At 40.3% G+C, this 23,212-nt stretch overlaps 1 protein-coding gene across 1 annotated transcript in view; it reads right to left on the bottom strand.

Annotated features, from left to right (window-relative positions):
- Positions 1–7,313: 7,313 nt before the first annotated feature.
- unc5da (unc-5 netrin receptor Da) overlaps positions 7,314–23,212 on the bottom strand; it is a 65,529-nt gene continuing 49,630 nt past the window's right edge. Inside the window, exons 12-17 of the mRNA XM_030767975.1 lie at positions 20,706–20,877; positions 18,991–19,218; positions 15,449–15,598; positions 14,035–14,199; positions 13,422–13,600; positions 7,314–7,551 (exon numbers count right to left, since the gene is read on the bottom strand). Of these exons, the coding sequence (XP_030623835.1) occupies positions 7,314–7,551; positions 13,422–13,600; positions 14,035–14,199; positions 15,449–15,598; positions 18,991–19,218; positions 20,706–20,877 (1,132 nt within the window). The remainder of the gene's footprint in view (positions 7,552–13,421; positions 13,601–14,034; positions 14,200–15,448; positions 15,599–18,990; positions 19,219–20,705; positions 20,878–23,212) is intronic.

Genomic DNA, 23,212 nt, shown 5'->3' with positions numbered 1-23,212 from the left:
GTAATTCAAAGCATGCGCTTCTCTGTCGGCTCAGGGAATGTGTGCGATCCCTCCTGTCCAAGATATATGAACACACACACACACACACACACAAAAATATGTTTTCCCACATACATAGTCTGCTGTATGATTCAAGTCACAGGTTCATGTGATGAAATTACCTACACTGAGCAGGCATATTCATACTATATCTAATCTAAATGCCACACTCAGAACACATCTATGAAATGTTCCATGACTCCATGTCTCCACAATGCATTCCTCAGTCTGTCTGTTAAAGCCAAAGTCCAAAAGTCCAAAATCACACATTCGAACACAAATGGTATATGCACATAGTGTGCATTTTTGTGTAATTTTAATTCACTTTCATGTTCAATTCATTCGCATACTATACTGTATTTGATTCATGAAGTATTCCGCAGCTGTTTGTTGTAAAAATATATTTTAAGTCATAGAAATAAGCAGCTTTGTCCATTTTTCCAGGCTTCACTCAGTTTGGCATCTTGTGTTCATGAGCTCAGATGGAAAAGCCAGGTGTGAGAACAGACACTTTGTGTTATTTGAAAAAGAAGTGATACTAGATACAACTCAATTGTCTCAATAGTACATAATGACCACTGTCACTATTTTTTTTTTTTTTTTTACCGTAACTTATATATACAAATTCAATACTGTGATTGAGAAGGAGAATTTTTTTCTTTTCTTTTCTCTTTTGGTAAGACAAAGGAACATAAAACCCACTCAGTCCCGCTGTTTTATCCTGTTAAATATGAGAAAGAATGACTGTACAGCTGTAACCAAGTAACTGCAGATATAAACTCCAAAACAAGGCTGTGAGCTGGAATGAACAGGATTCAGACCTTTCTAAAGGTCTCCTCTCACGAGCTTCACATGACTTGAGTTTACTCTTGTCTTCTTATTCATTCTATCTCTCTCTGTTCTCTCTCTCTTTCTCTCTCTCTGTTCTCTCTCTTTCTCTGTCTCACTCACTCACTTGTTCCCCATGCACAAAACAGTGAAGTAGTTTGCTGTTATCTCTCTCTCCATTAATTGCTGTAGCAAGCATAGTTATTTGTCTGTTCTCTCTCTCTCTCTCTCTCTCTCGCTCTCTCTCTCTCTCTCTCGCTCTCTTTCTCTCTCTCTGTTTCCTCCCTCCTTCTCTCCCTCCCTCCCTCCTTGCCTCCCTCCTTCTTTCTCTGCAGCACACAGGCTTCCTGTGTGTTCTGGACTGAATGGTATGCGTATGGAGTGGGTGTCTGGGAGGCCTTTCATCCGGCTGGGATAGAGTGTGAGAGAAAGAAAGGGAAGGGGAGAAAAAAACACAGAGAAAGAGTCATCTTTAATCCATCTGAGTAAGCGCAATGGTCCCAACAGCCAGGGCGTATTAGCGGGGTGGGAGGTTGAAAGAGAGACTGAAAGAGCAGAGGCTGGTTTCGACGTGGGACCTCGTGGCGTCTGGAGGGGTATGGAGGGGTGGGGTACAGTTGCAGAGGGGGATAGAGGGGGTCCTGGTTTTAGTCTGTCCCATGGAGTGTGACATCTGGTGGGCATGTCTGTAGAACTGCAAGTTTCTCTCTCACAAGCCAGCTGCACAAGTCCCTCTCACGCTCCCTAACTCTACCAACACTGTGAGAAACTACTTAAACGAGTGGAAAACATTATGCTCGCTCTTCGACTGACTTAAAATAAAGCGTGGCCTGCTTGCAGGTGGTTTAGTCTAGAATAAAGTGCAAAAGGTTTGTGGGATAAGCATTCTCTTGTGACTTGTAATGCCTCATTTACGCCCAGAGAGAATGAAATAATGAAGGAATGAAAACTGTCTTTTGATTTTTTTGTGATCTCTGTAGGGTATGAACACCTCATTGAGTTTCCACTTTTTCTACTCATAAAAACCAACACAGCGACATGAAGTTAGCCTGCCTGTGTGTGTGTGTGTATGTGCGTGTGTTAACATGTGTGTGCACGCACAAATACACAAAAACAAGCACATTTAACTGCAGAGGTGATTTTTGCCCTGTGCGTGTTGTAGGGGGCCTGAAGCGTAGCCCTGAGCATTAACTAAGTTAATAAACATGCCGTGTGCGAACCTAAAGACCGGAATTGTTTAGGTTAAAGAGAGTCTGTTTAGAATCCGAAGAACGGGGGTTGGGAGCTAGTGGCTAAGGAGGCCTGGTTTTAGCCTGGATGGTGTGGTGTGCGATGGAAAGAAAGGAGTGTGTTAGGGCATCGGGGTCTCTCAGAGGACATTGAGGGGCCACTTGGGGGTCTGTGTAGGATATCTGGTAAGACAGATGGGTGTGTGTCTGCATTGTGCGTGGAGAACACAAAACAGTTACAAATAAGTGATGTGGTTACAGCGTAGTTAAAATGACAGAGCTGAGACATCTGCATAGCTCATTAGAGCAAAAACTAAAAACTCCCCCAAAGACAGCCAGTTCACTTTGGTTGTGGTGTGACTGCAGCTAAGAATAGAGTTAGTCTCCATATTCAGAACACGCTGGGTAATTGCCTGGAATTACATGCAAACTAAATTTAATGTGGAGAATTCTTGAATATAGTTTGTGTTTGTGATCAGTCATTAAAGCTGTTTTGTTTGTTGCCACTTGTACCACAACTCACTTGTACTACTTGGTTGCATTGAAATTTTCCATGCCTCTTTTTGTGTGTGTAGAGAATGATCTTATGGTTAACACTAACAGACCAACTAACTAATTAACTAACTAAATAAACTGAATACAATGCCTCAAAAAGTCAGCTTTCTCAAACCAAATAAGCATCACACACATATGAACACATCATACACATTTTATCCAAAAGACTCCCTCCGTACACACTGCACGCACTCTATATGCCCTATACAAATACAGCACACACTATGTGCGCACCACTCACACACACACACGCACACACGGACACACACACACACACACTACTGTAACTACTCAGCAAGACAGACTGAAAGGCTACCATTCTTCCCAATGTAATAAGCCTATTATGGCTCAAGGACCACAACTTTTGAAATACTACCCACACACCACACTCACACTAAACAAAAAACACACCTTACACGTTACCTGCATGCACACATTCACATACAGTCCAATCCATTGAAAGTTACACACAGTAGCCTTTCATTGCTGTACGTAATTAGTTTTTTTTGTTTTTTTTTTAAATCCCCACCAATCTTACAGTTTTCAAAGTACAGTCTAGTTGTAGTACAGTTGAGATACAGTTTACGACAATGTTAATTTAGAGGGGTACTTATTTCTGTGTCCTGTTTTATCTTCTTTCCTGTCCTCCTTCATCCCTCTATTCTTGCACAAATCTAAATCAATAAGTCTCTCAGAATACTACCCTCTTAGAATAAAAAAATATTCAGTTGAAGTCGAACTGACTAGAACTCCTGAGTTTGAGACAACAGTGGAATTTGTTCCTTTTTTAAAGGGTTAGAAAAAACTTCTTCAGGTTTCATGACAGAAAACAGAAGACAGAAAATGCTATGTCACTTTACTTCATGTTTTCTGCCATTGTAATGCATTTCTTCCAAGATTGCTTGGATTTTCTCTCAACATAGATCATGGATCGAGTAAGAGTCCTGTCAATAAAAGGGTACATGTTTCTTTTTAAAATTATTGACACTATATTAGAGGTTTATAATTGATGGTTTCATAGTATTTGTACCATCTAATAATTACCATATATTAAGTGCAGGATAGGGCTGGGAGATGCAACTAGAAAATAAAATATTTTCAGTTTTCACGTTGAGCACATATGTCCTAATTACTATTTCTTTTTAATAAACCTGTCTAACTTTCATAAAGGTCTGTTCAAGATACGTTCAAGAACCCTTTTACTCTGAAAAAAGTTAATAAAAATGAACCCTAATCTCAAATATGAGCTCTTAAAAGTGTTCAGTTCTGGCCTTTGTTATTGACAGTGTTACTATAAAGGCTCAAAAGGCTTTTACAGGCGTGGCTTTTTCTAACCAGCCTAAATTTTATTCACAGACTTTCCTGTCTAGTCATAAACGAATGCATAATTCAATGTGAAGAGGTAGAATTCTAAGCTGACATGATTATTAATCTCAATGCTAGGAACTGTGTCTATCATGAGAATCCATTGAATATCTGCTGATTCCAGTTATTCTAGTTGAACAGAGCAGATTATTCAGTGTATTAAAATGTTGTAACTTTCATTAGTATTCATTTCTTGTTATTTATATCTGTTTTCAACAACAACAACAGAGTTCATTGTTTCTTGCGGAGCAGCTGCAAGCATGGTTCCAGCCTTTGCTGCCACCTACTGTCAGGAGATACACAATGCACAGTCCGAGCAACATAATTGTAACGCCTCATGGACTTTTTTAGATATGTTTATTGATGCTGTTTATTGATGCTGGCACATGTAGCTATGAAATAATTTGTAAAACCTAAGCCCCATCAATTATCAAAGTACCATATATAGAAACCTGAAATACAAAGCTTGTGTGTGTGTGTGTGTATGTATATATGTAGATATTTATTAAGAAATGATGTTCTTTCCCAAATATTTGAACACTGGATGCATTAAATCCCCATCTACTGAAATATCTGCACGCAATGGGTCTGTGTAATTAGTTGATAAACCAATTAAATGAAAATTTAATTGGATTTTAAAGTCTGGAAACTTGATATGATGAATCATTCCCATTCACAATATTACATATTGCACACACTTTTAAAATTGGATTGTTATGTGCAGTGCTATTGTGACTCTTGCCACAACAGCAACGAAATGATCAACTCACTACAGATAAATGAATAATCTTTTATTCAAATTAAACCAGCGATGATACTCCTTCAACAGCCGCCGCCCCACCCTTCCCCAAAAGTAACACATATTTTTAGACAGTAGGCTCTGAAAATAAATAAGTAAATAAAAATAATGAAAACACACTGCATTACACACAGAACTCGTACCTGAATGAACTCAAGAACTACCAGAGCACTAGGCTGCTTTCTTCAGAGGTACACAAACTACAGCTCAAATGGTTGTCACACAGTGTTGCATACTGTATGTCTACATTTGACAGGGTCTTTTTTCTTTTCTTCTCTTTTTCCTTTTTTTTTCTTTTCAAGTGCCAGCGCACTACTAAGAGTGTCCAGGGACCTCAGACCACTGCCTAACACACGATACGTTCACAGTTTCCATTAAAACCTCTGAATCATGAGTTTAGTACATTTAAAGAGTGCAAAAAGAGACTGTATGCAGTCTTATTCTGGTTCCAAACATTAAAGGCTTCTGAAATAAATGCTTAGCCTATGGCATATTCTATAATATATACATTTTTTTTTTTTTTTACCAACTGTTGTGACTCACTTGCACTCAATGAACATACCTCCGTGGTTTTAAAGATGTTGTTTCATAAATAATTTAGTATATCAAAAACACATATTCTCTTTTTCAGTCTGAAATAACAGACCGGACCATATCAACTGCTCACGCATTCAGTGAGTCTGAATTTTTTTTTGTTCCTCCACCGCACGCGCAAAAGCGCATACGCGTGTACATAAACATACACACGCAAACGCGCACACACACACATCCACGCGCATGTATGCACACGTATGCACGCGCATGCACATACACACGCTCACAATCAATTTTTATAGTTTTTCATTCTTTGTGCGTGATGTATGTTTTAATGTGAAGGGTCGAACTGAAGTACCCAGAAGAATGAGCATGATGTCTTGGTGGGTTTTGGGTTTTGTATGTCAGATCATTTGAATTTTGCATTAAGTTTCGGTGGTCTGAGCACATATCAAATGCTACTATCCCTATCCAGAACCAGGATCAGCCCACTATGGCCAGAGTGTGGCCCCAAACAGAGACCAGCTAAAGCATGCTTTTGTAAAACAAAAAAAAAAACCCAAAAAAAGGAGAGAGAGAGACAGAGCACAGCAAGAAACTGAACTGACTTATCAAGGTATCTAGGTGTGTATGTGTATGCGTGTCTGTCTGTGTGTGTGTGTGTGTGTGTGTGTGTGTGTGTGTGTGTTTATGTGTCTTGTGTTTGTCAGTCATTTCTCTAAGAATATGATTTTCCTGATGGATGATCACGTTAAGCTATGTTCCACCGACTAAAATCAAAACTAAGGGAGATACAACTCGTTGTTAGACAATCACACCGATCCCCACACCCTGACAGGTTCACCCTAACGAGCTGTGAGGGAGAGACAGAGTGAACATTCATCCTAATGACTGATGAGTGAGACATAGAGTGGACCTTAAGTGGAGATAAGCTCAGACAAGTCCTCAGCCAGCCTGAAGATGTGTGTCGTTACTGAGTGTGTGCCCATGATTGTTGTAAGCCTGAATCACTGACTGAGAGTCAGTTGTAACTATAATCAAACCTTCTTTCTCTTTCTCTTTCTTTTTCTCTTTCTCTTTTTCTTCCACTCTCATTTGCATACTCTACAACCACACACCCACACATGGTGCGGGGTCTGTCACTTTATGCATATTTTTTCTCAGAAATAACCATGTTAACGTTGCTCCTTTACATAAAGAGGTGCTAATCAACAAAAGGCTTGTTGCTAAGGGTTACCGCTTCTGAGTCTCTTTATTTGATACTTAAATGCATGCTGTACACCTCTACAGCACAACAAGCTTTTATTCTGAGTACTGCTGTAAAAATAAAAGGTAAGAAAAAAACAAAGAAAAAAAAAAAAAAAAAGAGTGCTAGATCTGAATGGACCTTTGTGTCCTTAACCTCACAAACTTACACAAGGACGCAGTCAACCGTATCGGATAAAAATGGCGAGTTATGAAAAAGAAAAGCAAAAAAAAAAAAAAAGGAAATATTCGGTTTTGAAAGACAGTACCACTACAACTCACAGAAGCATACTGCAGCTAGCACACCTGAGGCAGAGGGCTAGAGGGTCTGAAAGTAGATGATTTTGTCCAATTTCTTTTTTTTTTTTCTTTTTTTCTCTCTGTGAAATTACTTCCACGGATTTGTTCCCTCCAGCCTAAGCACACAATGTAACATAAGCATACCTGTAAATCCCTTTTGATCTCTTCTGATTGGCCAAAATATACAGTACAGTAATTCAGTGTGTGTTTTTCTAGTTACATGTGTGTGAGAGCGTGTTCTTAAGTCTGCCGCCATCACACACATTTGGTCACACCCTGTTTATATCACGCTCAGTCACAGGGAAGGGGAGCTTGTCCCTGGGAGTGAGGCTGGATGTTTGGTATCCCATAGCAACCTCCTCCTCTGTTCCACGTCTGTAAATCGTGCATTGGGCACCTTAGCCCCCAGGCAGTGGTTGCTAAGTGTGGTCTGAGTCCAGTTCCTCGTGGCTACGGCTCATGGTAGTGTTTCTGGATGAGACTTTGCCAATGTCATCCACTGAGTTGACGCTGGTGGTATGCTTGGAGTGAACCTTGCCTATCTCTTCCAAGGCGCTAGCCAGTAAGTCCAGGTCCCCCCTCTCTTGGTGCTGAGCCTCCCATAGACTCAGAATGACTGCTGATGGGCTCTGCTGGCATGCAAAATAACACAGGTTCCTGGAGAGAGAGAGAGAGAGAGAGAGAGAAAGAGAGAGACAGAGAGACAGAGATCAAATTCCTCAGAGAGCAAAGCATAAGATACAGAAACTCATGAGAGTGTGACAGGGTGCAGCTCAGAAGATAATAGTTTAAGACATCACACAAAGGAAAAATTGTGTGCTAACAGTGGATGAAACCATACAGCAGGGGACAAAGATCGGACAATGGTCTAACGCAGACAGGGCAAGCTTTGCGTAGGTTTTACAGGGCTGGAGATTTAATCAAGCACTAGACCGAAATAAAACAAATAAAAGACATTTTTGTCCTCACCAAGTGAACAAAGATAACCCTCTAAGAGTGCCTAACATGAATATTTTTGCTTTTTTGGTGAAATTTCCACAGTGAACATCTGTGCGTTTTCGTCATGCTTGTTCACTGCATCTAATTTTGTTGATCTAATTTCATCTTTTTGTTTTCATTTTAATAACTATGTTTTATTTATTTCCCCTGTTTATTTTATCTAATTTTTTTAGCAACCTACTTTGTAATGCTTGGATTATCCAGTTTTTGAATTTTAGAATATTTGACAAACTTTTTATTGTTCTCTTAAAGACATATTAAAGGCTTTTAAAGATTACACCACGTGTAGAGCAATCTTTGAGGTAATGTAAGAGTACAATGGAGGGCAGTGGTTCAAAAACAGCGACAGAAGAGTTGAAGATACTGAAGCAGCAGATTCATCTACTCCTTGGGCAGTAGACCTAGCTCCAGAAACACAGAGTTTATCTGGATGTGTCCCATGTAACTGCCTTGGATGTGTGGGTAGCCTTTCTTGTAATCTCTTTTAAAACATAGAAATGTAACATAAACAGCAACAAATGTCTTGAGTGAGAGAGAGAGAGAGAGAGAGAGAGAGAGAGAGAGAGAGAGAGAACAAACAAATAACTATGCTTGCTACAGCAATTCATGGAGAGAGAGATAACAGCAAACTACTTCACTGTTTTGTGCATGGGGAACAACTGAGTGAGTGAGACAGAGAAAGAGAGAGAACAAAGAGAGACAGAATGAATAATAAGATGAGAGAGAGAGAGCATTAATCTTCAGTACCTCTTATTTGATGTTCTCCTTTTAGAAAATGAGTGTAAAAAAAGAAAATTTCAACGTCGCACTTTGAATCTGCTCATTTAAAGCATACATGGACTTCATGATAAGCACGGTGCATACATTTTTACACATTGAGAAATGAAAAAGAAAAGCCATGGCAGCTTCAAACTATGATTAACGCTATTCTTAGTGATCAAAAGCATAAACAGTTTGGGATGTTATTCTATGCTAGGAATATGATTTCCTGTGATTTGGCATCGTGTTCGAGAAAAAAAACAAAAAAACACTTCACTTACAGAAGCCGAGATGGAAAACAAGTCTGTGGTTTACCTCACACGTACCACGAATCGTACGGAGGACTAAAGAACCGCGGTTTTCGGTTTTGGTACGAAATTGTTACACGATTAGACACACAACTTTAAGCTCTCCTTACTCTCAAGCATGTGTCAGCCAGGCCATGTTTTAACATTCAGAGTCTCCATAATACAGAGCCTTGATTTTAGTCCTTTTACAAGCAAAATATATTAGGTTCCTAATACCTGTGTTTTAGTTACAGGAAACATAGAGCATCTGTTTACATAAACCAAAGAATATCACCAGTCTCACATTCACATGCTGGACATAATCATCTCCACCTTTGCCAATCCAAAGTTCTTAAGACATATGTCTAAACATGATATTGCTAAGAAAAAAAAATGCTACATCACATCAGGTCCCTTGGAAGCCATTGGAGAATGGAGTAAAAAGCTGATTTTACTGACTGCTGGGGTCTTTTATGGGGGAGAGCACGGTTTTTCCAAAGAGATGGCATGCATCCACACACACAGGGCTCGAGAGACTTATCTGACAAATTTCAAAAGGTGGTAAATGGGATATGACTCACAAGTAAAAGGATAAACAAGGGATCTGGGAAACCTTCTCTCGAATTTAGGATGTGTCTCCTCTGTTTAAGCTTGACTGAGCAGTTGTAAAAGGAGTTTATCAAATCAAGTGGGCCCGCCGCAGGCCTGCGGGCTCAAATCCTTGTAACTGAGTTGTTATCTGTGCAAAACGAACTGTGCATCACAATGCTTTTCTATATTTGAAAAAGCTGAACGTTGTTGTGCTGAATATAAGGTCATTCACTAACGTGAGTTTAGTATTTGATTATTTAGTTTATCATGATTATATGATTTCGTCTTAGATCACAAACATTTTTCCATCTCTGACTGAGACTTAGCCAGCCACGTTAATTGGGGTGTAGAACCTGACAGGAGGCGCAAATTCTATATTATTCCGCTTAAAGTGGAAAAAATTTTCCCAGATAAGCTTCGCATACAAAAAAAAAATAAAGAAATGTCTGAAAACTTTTTATCATTTAACAAATCTGTTTTTTTCACATTTAATATTTCTGAACTTTTTTTCCCCCCTCAGCATTACCAACATGTTACCTTTTCATACATGCATAAAGTAGATTTTTAACCTTTATTAAATTCAGACTTTTCTTCAACATTTATTCAAACTGTAAAACATTTCTCACACATTATATTTTACACATTAAGCATCAAAAATGTTGCCAGTAAATGGATGAATACCTTTCAAACTTATTTACCATCACGTTTTGCTTTCCAGAAAATGGAAATGTCTTACATTTGCTTCAGACGTTTTATTTTTCTCTGGTATGGAACACATGCCGTAAGGACCACTAACAGGCTGTTCAGTATGTGATCTTATGGATAATTTTAATAACTGAATGTGGCTCATTATTGTAGCCCCCATGAAATTTTTAAAAGGATTCCAAGCCCAAACAATACTCTGGAAAACTCCCATTATTCTTCAGCTGAAAAAAAGGCTATTGCAAAGGCAAATTGGGGGAAGAAAACCCAAAACAAATCAAACTTCAGATGAGGCATTAAAAGAAAGTATAATGAACTACGTTAAAGCCATAGAGAAAGGCAATCCCATTTGTCTAATCTCACCGCTGGGAGCAGAAAAAGCCCAAACATACTTTTTTTTTTTGTTTTTTTTTAACATTTGGTCTTCATAATCCTGTGGCTTTAGCCATTGTCAGCCATCTGCCTCCAAATGTAACAAATTTGTTTTATATTCTGAGGATAAGTAGTATCCTCCACAAATATTTGAGGATGCATAATGAAGATGCCTTATATCCACTAGCAAATCCTCCCTTTGCAAGTTTGGATTCATATTCCTGAATAAACAGATAGACTATTAAAAAATGTTCTTCAACTTAAATCCTCAACCTGCTACCTATACTCGATCCCCACCGGGCTGTTTAAAATAAACATTTCAATATTTATCTGAGTTTGATATTGTAGAATTCCATCTCAAGAAAATGTTTTCCTTTGCCTGTTCAATATTGATGTTTTTAAACCCCAGTACAACCCGGATAGTTTGATATTTGGCAATTACAAAACGGTTTTCTAGCTCAACTTTTATGAGACAGAACTCTGAAGAGGATTGTTTAAAACGACATTAATAATTTCAAGTGTTTGAACTGTATCTTAGAGAGAGTCCAGTTTATTTATTTATTTATTTTTTTGAGAGAACTTGCACTCCAGGCTGGGTGGTGTGATACAAATAAAGGTGAGAATCCTGTGTGTCATTTTGGATTGTGATCTCACTTTCACAGGCCACATACTGAATCACACAGTCAAACATGTTCCCATTTCACAGTTCTAGCCAAGGTGACACCTATTTTAACCTGGGATGTAGAAAAGTATATGGTACGTGATTTCCAACTGCCTTGATCACTCTTTTACCAGTTGAATTCCTAACACGCAATTCGGTAATGTAGGTAATATAAGTAACCCATAAATTAGTCTAGTTAGCAAGAACCCAAAATAATGGGCCAAAAATGATGGTACGTCCAAATTGGTTCTATGAGAACTGTAGTATATTTATTTATTTATCTTTCCTTATGGATTAGTGTCCTTATGAATTCGTCTTCATCATCTTCATCTTCATCTTCTTCTTCTTTTTAAAGAAGAGCAAAGATATCATACTGTTTTAAAACATTTCTAAGAAAATTGTGACATACACACACTTTTTTTATAAGGTATTATGACATGTGAACTCCAGAAAGCATTTTGCATGTTTGATAAACACAGTGAGTAGTGCACTACACAGACCATATTATTGCAATTCTGTTTTGGTGTCTTATGTGTACAGTACCAGATTCAGCATGATATTACTAATTATGAATTCCTGTGCTCAATGTATTCTTCTTCTTCCTCTTCTTCTAATCATTATTATTATTAGTAATATTATTATTAATATTTTCCTCACAGTTCTTCCTTGGGTCAGTTGTTGTTCTTCTGGATCTGAATTCCTATCAGTCCTCTGGGAGATCCAGGTTCTTGCCAACTTCTGTAACCGCTTCCAAATAATATTGCTTTGATGATGGTCACCGGCTTGTGCTACTGGCTTGTGCTACATCATTATTATTATTATTATTATTATTATTATTATTATTATTATTACAGACACAGTGTAGAGCCAATTGTCACCACTATGTTCTTATTGACTGCATTCTTACAGTACAGTTGCTTAGTGTGTTTGCATCCTGCAGGGGGCACTGTTTCATAATCTTAGCTGCACTAAAGCAGTTTTTCAGAACATTGCCCTCTTCACTGTTTACTATAGATGCAAAAAAAAAAAGAAAAAAAATGTAATGGGAAGTAAATGCAGATATCCGCTTAACAAGGAAAAGACATTCTCATTACACTCTGCCTAAGGCTCTGACTGGCTAGAAAAAGCTTCTTAATCCTCTGTCAATTTCATATTCAAACGACCAATGCCTTTGATTCTGAACCCGCTCTTATGTTTTGATGTAAAACACGTTACATTTCATATGCAATTTTAACTGTGACATATGTCTTCAGCATACACTAAGAGATTACCAGAATGATAATCCAAAAACTTTGAAGCAATAACATGCTGCCACAAAGTAAATGTGAAATATTTCTGATATTCCAGTCACAAAGAAAAGAGAACAGAAAAGACCAATTTGCTTATCGACTATTCCTTTTTCTTGATGGAGTCCAAAAATCAACAGTTACTGAACTGCAACATCTTGGAATACTCCACAAATGAGGGTCTGGCAGAAATCCCAGGATGTTTTAGTGTTGGGGAAGAGAGAGTGGTAAAGCTGTTTAATGAAGGGAGGATTTGAATGAATGTTCAATGCCTGGGGCTGTACAGCCACCAGCCTGAGACTGCTATCCCAGCCAGTCTCTCTCTCTCTCTCTTTCTCACACGCAGACACAGACACACACAGACACGTACAGACACACGTGCACACACACACACACACACACACACACACACACACAGATAGATAGACACATTAACACTTCTGGGGTGTGTTAGTGTTTACATGTGTGTCTGAACCAGCGTGGGATAGTTGCATGTGTGTTAAATGTGTATGGAGAAATGTGTGTGTTTTTTCTTCTCACATCTATAATTAAATCTGTAGAGTGTGTCTTGAAAATGGGAGCTGCTGGTACCATATCAGTGATGGTGGAATCTCATTAAAGAGATGGAAATGTCTCTTGCCCCCAGAGTGTTTGGATGTTTACTGTATGAGGGTAGGCATATGTTTTTTCTGAAAATAAGGACTTGTACATATGTGCTTACACTTACACACTGTTTTGCCTGTGTGTATATGTGGGTGTGTGTTTGTATTTGCGAGTGTGTGCATCAGTAATCCCACGTATCACACGTGTGAGAATACACGTGTCATTCCATATACGTGCGTGTAGTGTTATGTACAGTAAATGTCTCACCTGTCAATATGCAGTTTCTGTGCTAAGAGCTGCCAGTCTTTGCCCTTGGTGTTGGCTGTGTCAAAAGTGGCGCAGATCCTTTGCCGAATGGAGAGGGGGATTTTAAAGGCTTTGGACCCCATCTGAGAAGTGATGGTACAGTCCGACTGGGTGAAAAACGGAACAGTGTCTTTTTCATTCTGAAAAAAAAAACAAAAAAAAAAAACAAAGGCAGAGCGGAGTTAAATTAAAAGAATAAATTACTTGTCCCCCCACCTTAAAATGGCTACAACACATAAACATTCACGGTCCGTGTGAAACACTGGGCCTAGCGTAAAATCCGAAGGACACAGGCTAAATCACCAGGGTGTAAGATTCAGTGTGGGAGCGTGGGTCTCTCTGCAAGTGTGTGTGTCTGTGTGTGTGTCTGTGTGTGTCTGTGTGTGTGTGTGTGTGTGTGTGTAGTTTCTTGTGTAAAAATATATTGTTTGTGTGTTGTGTCGTTCGCTGTAACTGAGTAGCGCAGTATCAGTATTCTCTACATATCGCTGTAACCAACTTTTCTTCTGAATGCATTAAGGCACGTTTGTATATTACAAAGGCTGTTTCATTTCATGCATATCTGTATCCGCACCTCACCGACGGTAGTGTAGATCTGCAGGATCTGCTCATGACCTTTGACCTGCCGCACGCTGATCTTGCAAGAGAGCTGATTGGTTGCTGGGCTGTAGCGCTCCAGAGAGAAGGCACACTGCAGAGGAGTCTGGTTACTGCACCACACCTGAGAGAAAGAGAACTCCTACAGAGAGACAGAAAGAGAAAGAGAGTAAAAGAGAGGGGAGAGAAAGACAGAGAGAGAGAGAGAGGGAGGGAGAGAGAGATAGAGAGAGAGAAAATTGTTGAGAGACAAAGTGAATTACAGCCTACTTGGCGTACATGTATCTGTATTAGGGTTTTCTACTATATGAAGTCCATCCCTACAGACTGTGTGGTTATTCCAGTCCTATAGCCAGTCATGTCACTGCTGGGCTTTACGTTACATAGCCCAACGCTGCTTAACATGACTGGGACGAGGCTGCAGCCCAGATAAAGCATGGCTGTAGGTTATAATTAATTTTCTGAGTGCTTCGTGTTTGGAAGACCAATTTTGATTCACCAGTTTAAGGTCTGGTATCAGAGCTTTGATGTGACCTGTCTGTTTGTGCTGACATACTTATGGCGCTTACTGATTAAAGCCAAAATCTGATTTTGAAATATTCCGTAGTCAGGGGCACTTTGTCAAAAAAAAAAAAAAAGCCTTTTCGAGCTCCTGAAGGATTCTGGGGATCAGAATGAGCAGAATTTTGATGCTCAGCACTGACTCCAATATGGTGTGTCAAATCAATGGGATGGACACTTTCCCGGAGGCCATTTTTCTCTGAGACGATTCAAGTGGAGTTATGTGACTCACTGCACTGCATTTAAGCCAGAAATGCTTATACCTGACTCCATGCATTATACTCAACATAAAAGCAGCAAAAATACATCTCTGTATCTCTGTGTGAATGTACTGAGAGAATTACAGTGTTCTGAAATTGAACGTCTTTTTTTTTTTTTTCTGCGTTACATAAACAGTAAAAAGTTTCCAATATGTCACGTCACATTATTGTGAGTAAATGGTTTGAAGTGTTGAACTGTAGGGTATCTCAAAACATTCAGCCACTGAGGAACAAAGAATCTCTTTCTAGTATCTGTTATGCTCTTAAAAGCCAGTACTGCGCATTAACATATGTTGCATTAATTTATGCTACAGCTCTGAAGTACACACAATGATGTCAAAGAACGCTTAAGACTGCAACAGGAGAAAGAGAAGGAGAAAGACTGAATACCTTCCAAGGGCCACAGGGATGGAGGGAAAAGAAAGACAGAAACCGCCAATGTTTTCATATTCATGCTTTCACTCAAATGAGCACAGGATCTGACAAACTGCATCTCATTAATAAAGAGATTAATATGCATGCATATTAACAAACTCCCACATGAAAATTCATGAGGAATCCAGGCTGTACCTGGCAGGTGGTGAAGGGTTTGATGCTCCAGAGGAACTGTGGGATGTCCTGAATGGACAACTGCAGGCTGAAAGTGTTTCCCCTAAACAGCAGGGTCTTCGGCTCTTCCAGGAGACGTCCCCCTTTGCCACGCTCCAGAGACACAACCTCCTACAGAGACAAACATCACTGCTTACTATTCTTCAGTTAGTTTTTTTTTTTTTACGGTTAGGTTTAAAATATATCAGTGCTGTTAACTGCGTTGGCAGTTGCTCATGAGCTATGTTTGCGCTGTTAAAATTTTTTTAGAATGAACTGAAAAAAAAAAACCCAGCTCTGGGCTAAACACATGCGCACACACGTGCACACACACACACACACACACACACACACAAACACACACACACACTAACAAAGAAAAGACGTTGTTGCTAACAAAGAAAACACATACATGACTGTACACAGAAATCACACTCATGCATAGTGAAGTTGGCAAACACTAACACATGGCACAATAAAAAAACAAAAAAGACAAAAAAAAAAAAAACAAAGAACATGCAAACACTTTTCACTGAGAGGCAGATAATGCATAATATGCTGCTAACAGCATGACACTCAAGCGATCACATTTTGAGGCATTGTTGTAGATCTCTTTCTCTCTCTCTCTCTCTCTCTCTCTCTCTTTCTTTCTTTTTCCCTTTCTCCCTCTATGTCTCTCTGTCTCTTTCTCTCTCTCTCTCCCTCTCTTTCTTTCTCTTTCCCCCACTCACTCTCTCCTTCTCTCCCTCTATCCCTTTCTCTCTCTCTCTCTCTCTCTCTGAAGAGGGGCTTTTCCCTCAATCTTGTTGAACCTTTAATCTTGGGAGCCTGAGCAAGAGAAGTCTGAAGTGATTAAAAATCCACACAGGAGTCTGATGTTCCCCATCTCCAATCCCAAATAGGTCAAAGAAATGCATGGATAGCATTTTTACTGACAAGAATGGAATTACAACAACACCACAGGCAATGTGAGAAGTACAAAGAAAACATAAATAAAAACTAAATTCTGGCTACAAACAGCAAATAAGTCAGGAGACGCTATACTTTCAGGCCCTGTTTCAGCTGAATGTATTGATATCAGCAACAACATTTTGCCTCTCCCTGAACAAACTCTGAACACACACACACACACACACATATAAAGACAGGGTGGGAAAGAAAGACAGATAGACAGAGGGAGAGAGACGGAGGCGAAGGCAAAGGCAGAGACACAGAGGAGTACAGAAGAGAGACAGAAATGGAGAGAGAGAGACAGACAGAGACAGAGGTGAAAGCAAAGGCAGAGACACAGAGGAACAGAGAAGAGAGAGAGAGAGAGAGAGAGAGAGAGAGACAGACAGAGAAAGAGAGAGAGATGGGAGGCATGTGGTGAATGGGAGTTTGTGGCTATGAAAAGCGCAGACTCTTTGCGTCTCATCTGCAGGCATTGTTGTAAGAGGTAAGGGAATGTTATAAGCATTAGGCATTTCTTCTCCTGCCCTCAGCTCAATCACAAAGGAAAGAAAGGGGGAAATGGGTGCCGACTCTGATCACTGCCCATCGATTCGGCCTCTGTGCGCTCACACACTGCATTCAATTGTTGTCTGAAGCGCAGTGCAAAAAAGAAAAAAAAAAAAAGACACAAAAGAAAACGAGTGAATAAAAGAACGAATAAACAAAGTGACAGAGAGCAGTTCAGTGGGAACCAAATGCAATCTATGTCCTTTCAGATGCTTTCCCTGTCTCAGATTGTTGTTATGTAGACAGTGAAGAGCTGTCACTTCTCTGTTGACACTGACACACACACACACAGGCACAGACACGGAGACAGACACACACACACACACAAACACACAGACACACACAGACACAGACACGGAGACAGACACACACACACACACACACACTCACACACACACGCGCGCGCGCACACACATACACACACACACACTGCAAGTACAAAAGGGCATGTATATGATTTATGTGTGTGTCTCTGAGTATGTACATGTGTATACCAGATCGTTACTTTTCTGTCTATGCACAGACTGTTCTAGACAGTGAGTAATTGTCTGCAGTAGAGAATATTGTTGTATTGAAAGGGAATATACATATGGCAGGTAACTGAAATTGAATCAGCATTTGTTTGAGGGTATGTGTGTGTGTGTGTGTGTGCGTGCGCGCGTGTGTGTGTGTGCATACGTGTGTGTATGTGGGGTGCCTGTAGGTGAGTAGTCCCCTAAAGGGCTGTCTGCCCAGCTAGACATCATGCTTAATGGAATGTAAATCACGTTTAATTAGCGCTTGGAAAATATTCAATTAAGCCAAACAGGAAGAAGGAGAAAATGCGCTTGTGGCTCATATTGTCTTTGTAATTAAAGGCCCGTTTTTGTCTGTCAGGCATCAGCCATGGGTAGTCACAGTGTGATTGTGGGGGTTTGGATGTGTGTGTGTTTGTGTGTGTGTGTGTGTGTGAGTGAGAGAGAGAGAGAGAGAGACAGACAGACAGACAGATCTTGCTAACTGACTGGAACATGAAAACACAAAGGGGATTTGTGGACAAGGCAAACCAAATGACAAAAAAACAAAACACACACAGATGCAAACATATGTGCACCGTCACACACACACACACACACACACACAAACACGCACACACCCACTGAGTGGGTGCAGTTACATTTTTAAGGATGACCCGATAAGTTTTCAAATGTTTATTACTATTACATATTTTTTTGTATTATGTAAAATCACTGAGATACAATGTTACCGAGTCAGACAAAGTTGCACAACGCTGCGGTCGAAGACCAAGACGTCAGAGCATAGGATGGATGCGTAAACCAAGTGTAAAATTATGTTTTATTCCTTACCATATAATCATCCATTTCACATTTCAAGTGAACGATAAAAAAAAGAATTACCATCAAGTGCAATTTGTGCAAATGAGTGTATTGTTATCGTCCAAGGCCTCCACCTAAAATTTCTAAGAAGCTCTTGGAAGTAAGCTCCCTTAAAGCTAACCCAGTAACCTAGCAAAGTGTTCCACAACGGTCACTAAACATTTTCATTTGCTTGGACATGTGCTTCAAAATTCTAGTTTGTTCTGGATCTCCAGTAATGTTACAGTGATTGGGTCATTCTCAGCATGCATAGTCGTGAAAAGTGGGCTGATCATTTTGTTAAAAATCTAGTTGAAGACTATAAAAAGCTATATGACACCAAAGCCAAGAGTGTTTTAGTGGGAAAAAGCAAAAACCACCTTGGGGAATCTAATGAATCTCACACTCAGATGTTCATAAACACTAATATTTGCACTTTTACCTTTTTACTACTAAAATACTTTTCCCAGGACAGATTGCTGCCAAAACACCTCTCAGATTGCCTACATATACACATACATACCTATAAATACATATGCACACACAGAGAAAGTGAAAGAGAGGGAGAGAGAGAGAGAGAGAAAGAGAGAGAGAGAGAGAGGAGAGAGAGAGAGAGAGAGAGAGAGAGAGGGAGAAAGAGAGAGAAAATATGGATTCAAGCTCACACACCTGAAATGCATGGGGTGTGTCATCCACGCAGTAGACTCTGAGGCTGTAGTTGAGTGTGTTGGCTTCCATGCTGCCAAAAACTGCCAGTCTGATTCTTTTGCCTGCTGATTGGGTCAATGGTTCGCCCACGAGGGCATAGCGCCCAGGCCGGTCAACCAACAGGTGGCAGCACTGAGACTCCAACAGGCAATAACAGGACGTGCTCTCCTCCTCCACTGCCATTACTTCCTGTAGAAAAAAAGACACATAGCTAGAGCATGTCCAACACAGGTCATCCAAAACCGGAGCTTGTCTGGAAGGGGTAGAGCAGTACTGTTGAAATCAGTTTGGTGACCAGAGGGTTATGTATTTGAATCCTGAATATGATGCCGTTACGCCCTTGTGCCAATCTGCAGGTGTGCGACCTCCAGCATAGATGTGGACTTGTAAATTGCTGTGAATAGGACTGGTACAGCCAATATCCAGTTGCAACTAAGCGGCATAACATGCACCCCATAGCAGCTAAGGCCATTAGTGAACTGAGCTCTCTTTCTTTCTCTCTGTCTCTCTGTCCCAGCATGCCTGTTAGACCCTGAACAGGGAGAGTCAGATAAAACGAAAGACAAAAAAAAAAAAAAAACTAAGTGGAAAAAGACATATTTCAACCCCAGTAATGTCACCACTTTCTATCGTTCAAGCCTGGCTTCGTATTGTGCCTGAGAGAGAAAAGCTCATTATTTCTGAAGCAATTTGCAAAGGGCAGTGCGTCATTTTCTCAGTGCTAAAATCAGGGACAGCACACACACTCATGCGCTAGTTTCACCTATGTGTTTCCGACACATTTATACACGGACCCATGGAGAGGGAGGGGGATTATGGGTAGTGCCAAGGGTTGGTGGGCTTTTGTTTTGAGGTGTCTTTGTGTAACAGACTTGCCTCAAGCCAGACTGAAAACCCCCAACCTTAGGGCGAAGAGTCAGACTCCCAAGCTAAAAGCTTAACGATCCTAGCAGCAAGCACACTTCGGTTGAGGATCCGGGAGAGAGGTTTGCCTTGGTCACTGCCCTTACCTGGGCTAACTCTCTGCTACATTTGCATGATTATATTCTGTGTAAATGTCAGCTCCTGTGTGAACGGTAAGACTGGGAGATTTTTACAGACACACTAGCACAATGGAGGCACATCTCCAGGGTCACTTTACTTCAATGAGGCCCTTCCCCAACTCTGATGAGGTTAGTTCAACATGAGAGAGCTGTGAAAATTTGTCTCTTACATAAAGGGATAAAAGGCAGAGAGTATACTGAGGGTTTTTTTTTTTTCCTTGGTTAGTCTTGAATGCAGCTCCCTGAGCGAAATTCTTGTTAGAAGATAAAGGGGAAATAAACTGAATTTATAGTTTCCTTGAAAAGAGAGCTCGAAATTCACAAAAATAACGAGGAGGGAAATCAAACACAACGTGTTTAACAATCAGTTCTCTGTTAGTTCAGAACTACTGGAAAAAGATTATTAAATGTCAGGTGAGTAAAAGAATTAAATTTAGCATCTTTTGGTTCAGAAAGTCACGTCTCACAATAGCTCTGTATGAAAGACTCATACGCTGCTCACCTAAAAGGTCATTGCCATGGAGAAGCTCACATTTTGTGTGCACTTCTATAGCTCTTAGGACAGGCTTACGTGAACCTTTATGTCTTATGTAGTTCCTATGAAAACCTTACGTATGGCCTGCATAATCTTACCTCCCACATGTTCTCCTGCATCTGTCTCTTCAGCCGTATGCTCCAGTCCTCAGTGCTCACGTCCGCACAGTGGGCTATTGTCATGGCGACAGGGCAGGAAAGATCAAGTCCTGGTGGGCCATAAGTGACCTCTGGGCTCAGTAGAATTTCATTTCCCTCATCTGATGGGGCACTACAGAGAGCGAGAGCGAGAGAGAGAGAGAGAGAGTGAATAGTTGTGAATTACAGTATTGCAGTGTCTTCTAGCTGACCTTTATTACGTTTCCTCCTCCTGTATGAACCAATATTGCAAAATCTGAGTTACTGTAAAAGGATATAGAAACTACATAACACTGTATTTAGTATATCAAGCTGTACGACAGGTGAGTTATGAACAGGGTGAGGGGGTGGAGATGGAGGTGGGGACAGGACGATTCCAAGGGCCCAGCACTGACAGAGGGCCCTCACAGAACACTATTGATAACACCATTAAGGTTTGGGGGCCCCAATATTATATTCTTTCATAGGGCCCAAAATTTCTAGCAGCGCCCGTGATGATGATTACATTGATTGATCAGTAACAGCATTGATCAACAGCATTAACAATAGGGGTTCAAATAAATAAATAAATAAATAAATACGACCCTCTCACAGGCCATATTCAGACAAAGCACAAATGATTTCTTGTAATAACTGTGTTGATCTTCACAGGGGAAATAAGCTGAACACACGCACACTAAAAGGTTAAATATACAGCACTCTACCATAAGGGAACACATACACTCTACCATAGAAACATCATAGCATTCAGTCCAGCGTTGGCCATGTAGACAAATACCTCTAAATCAGTGTGCTAGCATAAAAACTGACCCTTTAAATCAGCAGCTAACGAAGATAAATAGAATAACATAGACTGAAGCACTGAGGCCGGTTCTGCAAATATTCAGATATCATTAGATTGCAATGCTAATGTCAATGCTATCAGGAGGGAAATGGATAAATATCTAACAGCAACTACTGTTAATGTATACATAGAGCCTGCAGTGCTAATCCATAAGCTAAATGATGCCCTGCTAACACAAATGTACAGTCTGAGATCAAAACATTGGCTGAGGGAAGAGTAGGATTGATCATGGACAGGAGTACAGGGAATCTCCAAGTCGATGGTACTGTTTTGAAGTGGTCTGAGGAGAGCGGCGTGACAGATTGGAGAGGTTTTTGGATGTGCTGCAGCCGATCAATGCAGCTGCCATTGTGGCTTGGAGTGTTTCAGTGGTGCATGGATGGAGAGTTTAGACATGGTTGGCTCTGGAGTTGCGCTGTCGCGACCAGAATGACAGAGAGAATTAAAGATGAGAGCATTACGGGTTGAGACTCACACACTGTCATCTCAACGGCTTACAGTCTGACATACTGTTCCCTCTACCATGACAACTGCCCGCCAGCATTTTTAAACGCCAAGTTAATAATAGACACACACACACACACACACACACACATTCTCTCTCTCTCCTTCTCTCTCTCTCTCTCTCTCACACACACATGTACACACATGTGCACACACACACACACACACACACACACGCACACACACACACACACACACACACACACACACACACACCAATCAGATCAGGTCATTATTTAAGAATCATAACAGTTTGTCTCCTCTTTCCTGGTTTCTTTGGAGGGGACAGCTGTCCAATTAGGTTCTGTTGTTTGACACTATGCCCAGTTGACAGGCCACACATTTAACAAGCTTCAGCACCCTGTTTGTTTGTCTATTTTTTATTTTTTTAAACCACTAATTAACAGTTCACCCCCTCAGCAACCCACTAGCTTTGTGTACAAACTTTTCTGTGTTAAAAAGGGTAATAAGGGATGATGAGCAGATGGTGAGTACTTTTTATTTACTTATTTATTCACTATTTAATTTACAGAAAAGTAAGCAAGCGCTAGTCGATTTGTTGTGACAGTCATCGCTGTGGCTAATGTGCTTCTGGGCTACTTGAAAATAAAATCTTTATAATTAAAACAAGTCTCCCACCTTAGACATAAACCATACTGTGCAAAATTCCACATTAAAAGTGTTGTTTGTGTGAGGTGGGCATTGTGCTATATCCACAGAGATGTTAGGAAAAATTCAGCCACAGAACAAATGGGAAATAACACCAGATGATTCGGGTTGATGAACAGATTCAGTTCACTGATACTGACCTGTACATTTTCCTGCCAATAGATTTTGTCACCAAATAAATGGGACTACCTGCTAATTGCAATGGTAGAAAAAATAAAAAGAATGCATACCCACACACAAATGCAGATAATCATCTTTCACTGAAACAGTCACGACACACACATAGTCATACCTGCACACGCTCCCAGCCAACAGACAGTCAAGAACTATCACCTCTCTCCGATCCCTCTAATGCATATAAACACGCACGCACGCGCGCACCCACACACACACACACACACACACACACACATTAGCCATCCCCTAGTGGTACGGCCCTGCTTGTGTGTAA

The sequence above is a fragment of the Chanos chanos genome, chromosome 3 (assembly GCF_902362185.1).
Source record: "Chanos chanos chromosome 3, fChaCha1.1, whole genome shotgun sequence".
Taxonomy (NCBI): domain Eukaryota; kingdom Metazoa; phylum Chordata; class Actinopteri; order Gonorynchiformes; family Chanidae; genus Chanos; species Chanos chanos.
The sequence above is the reverse complement of the archived record's forward strand: the minus strand, read 5'-3'. Positions and strand labels throughout refer to the sequence as shown.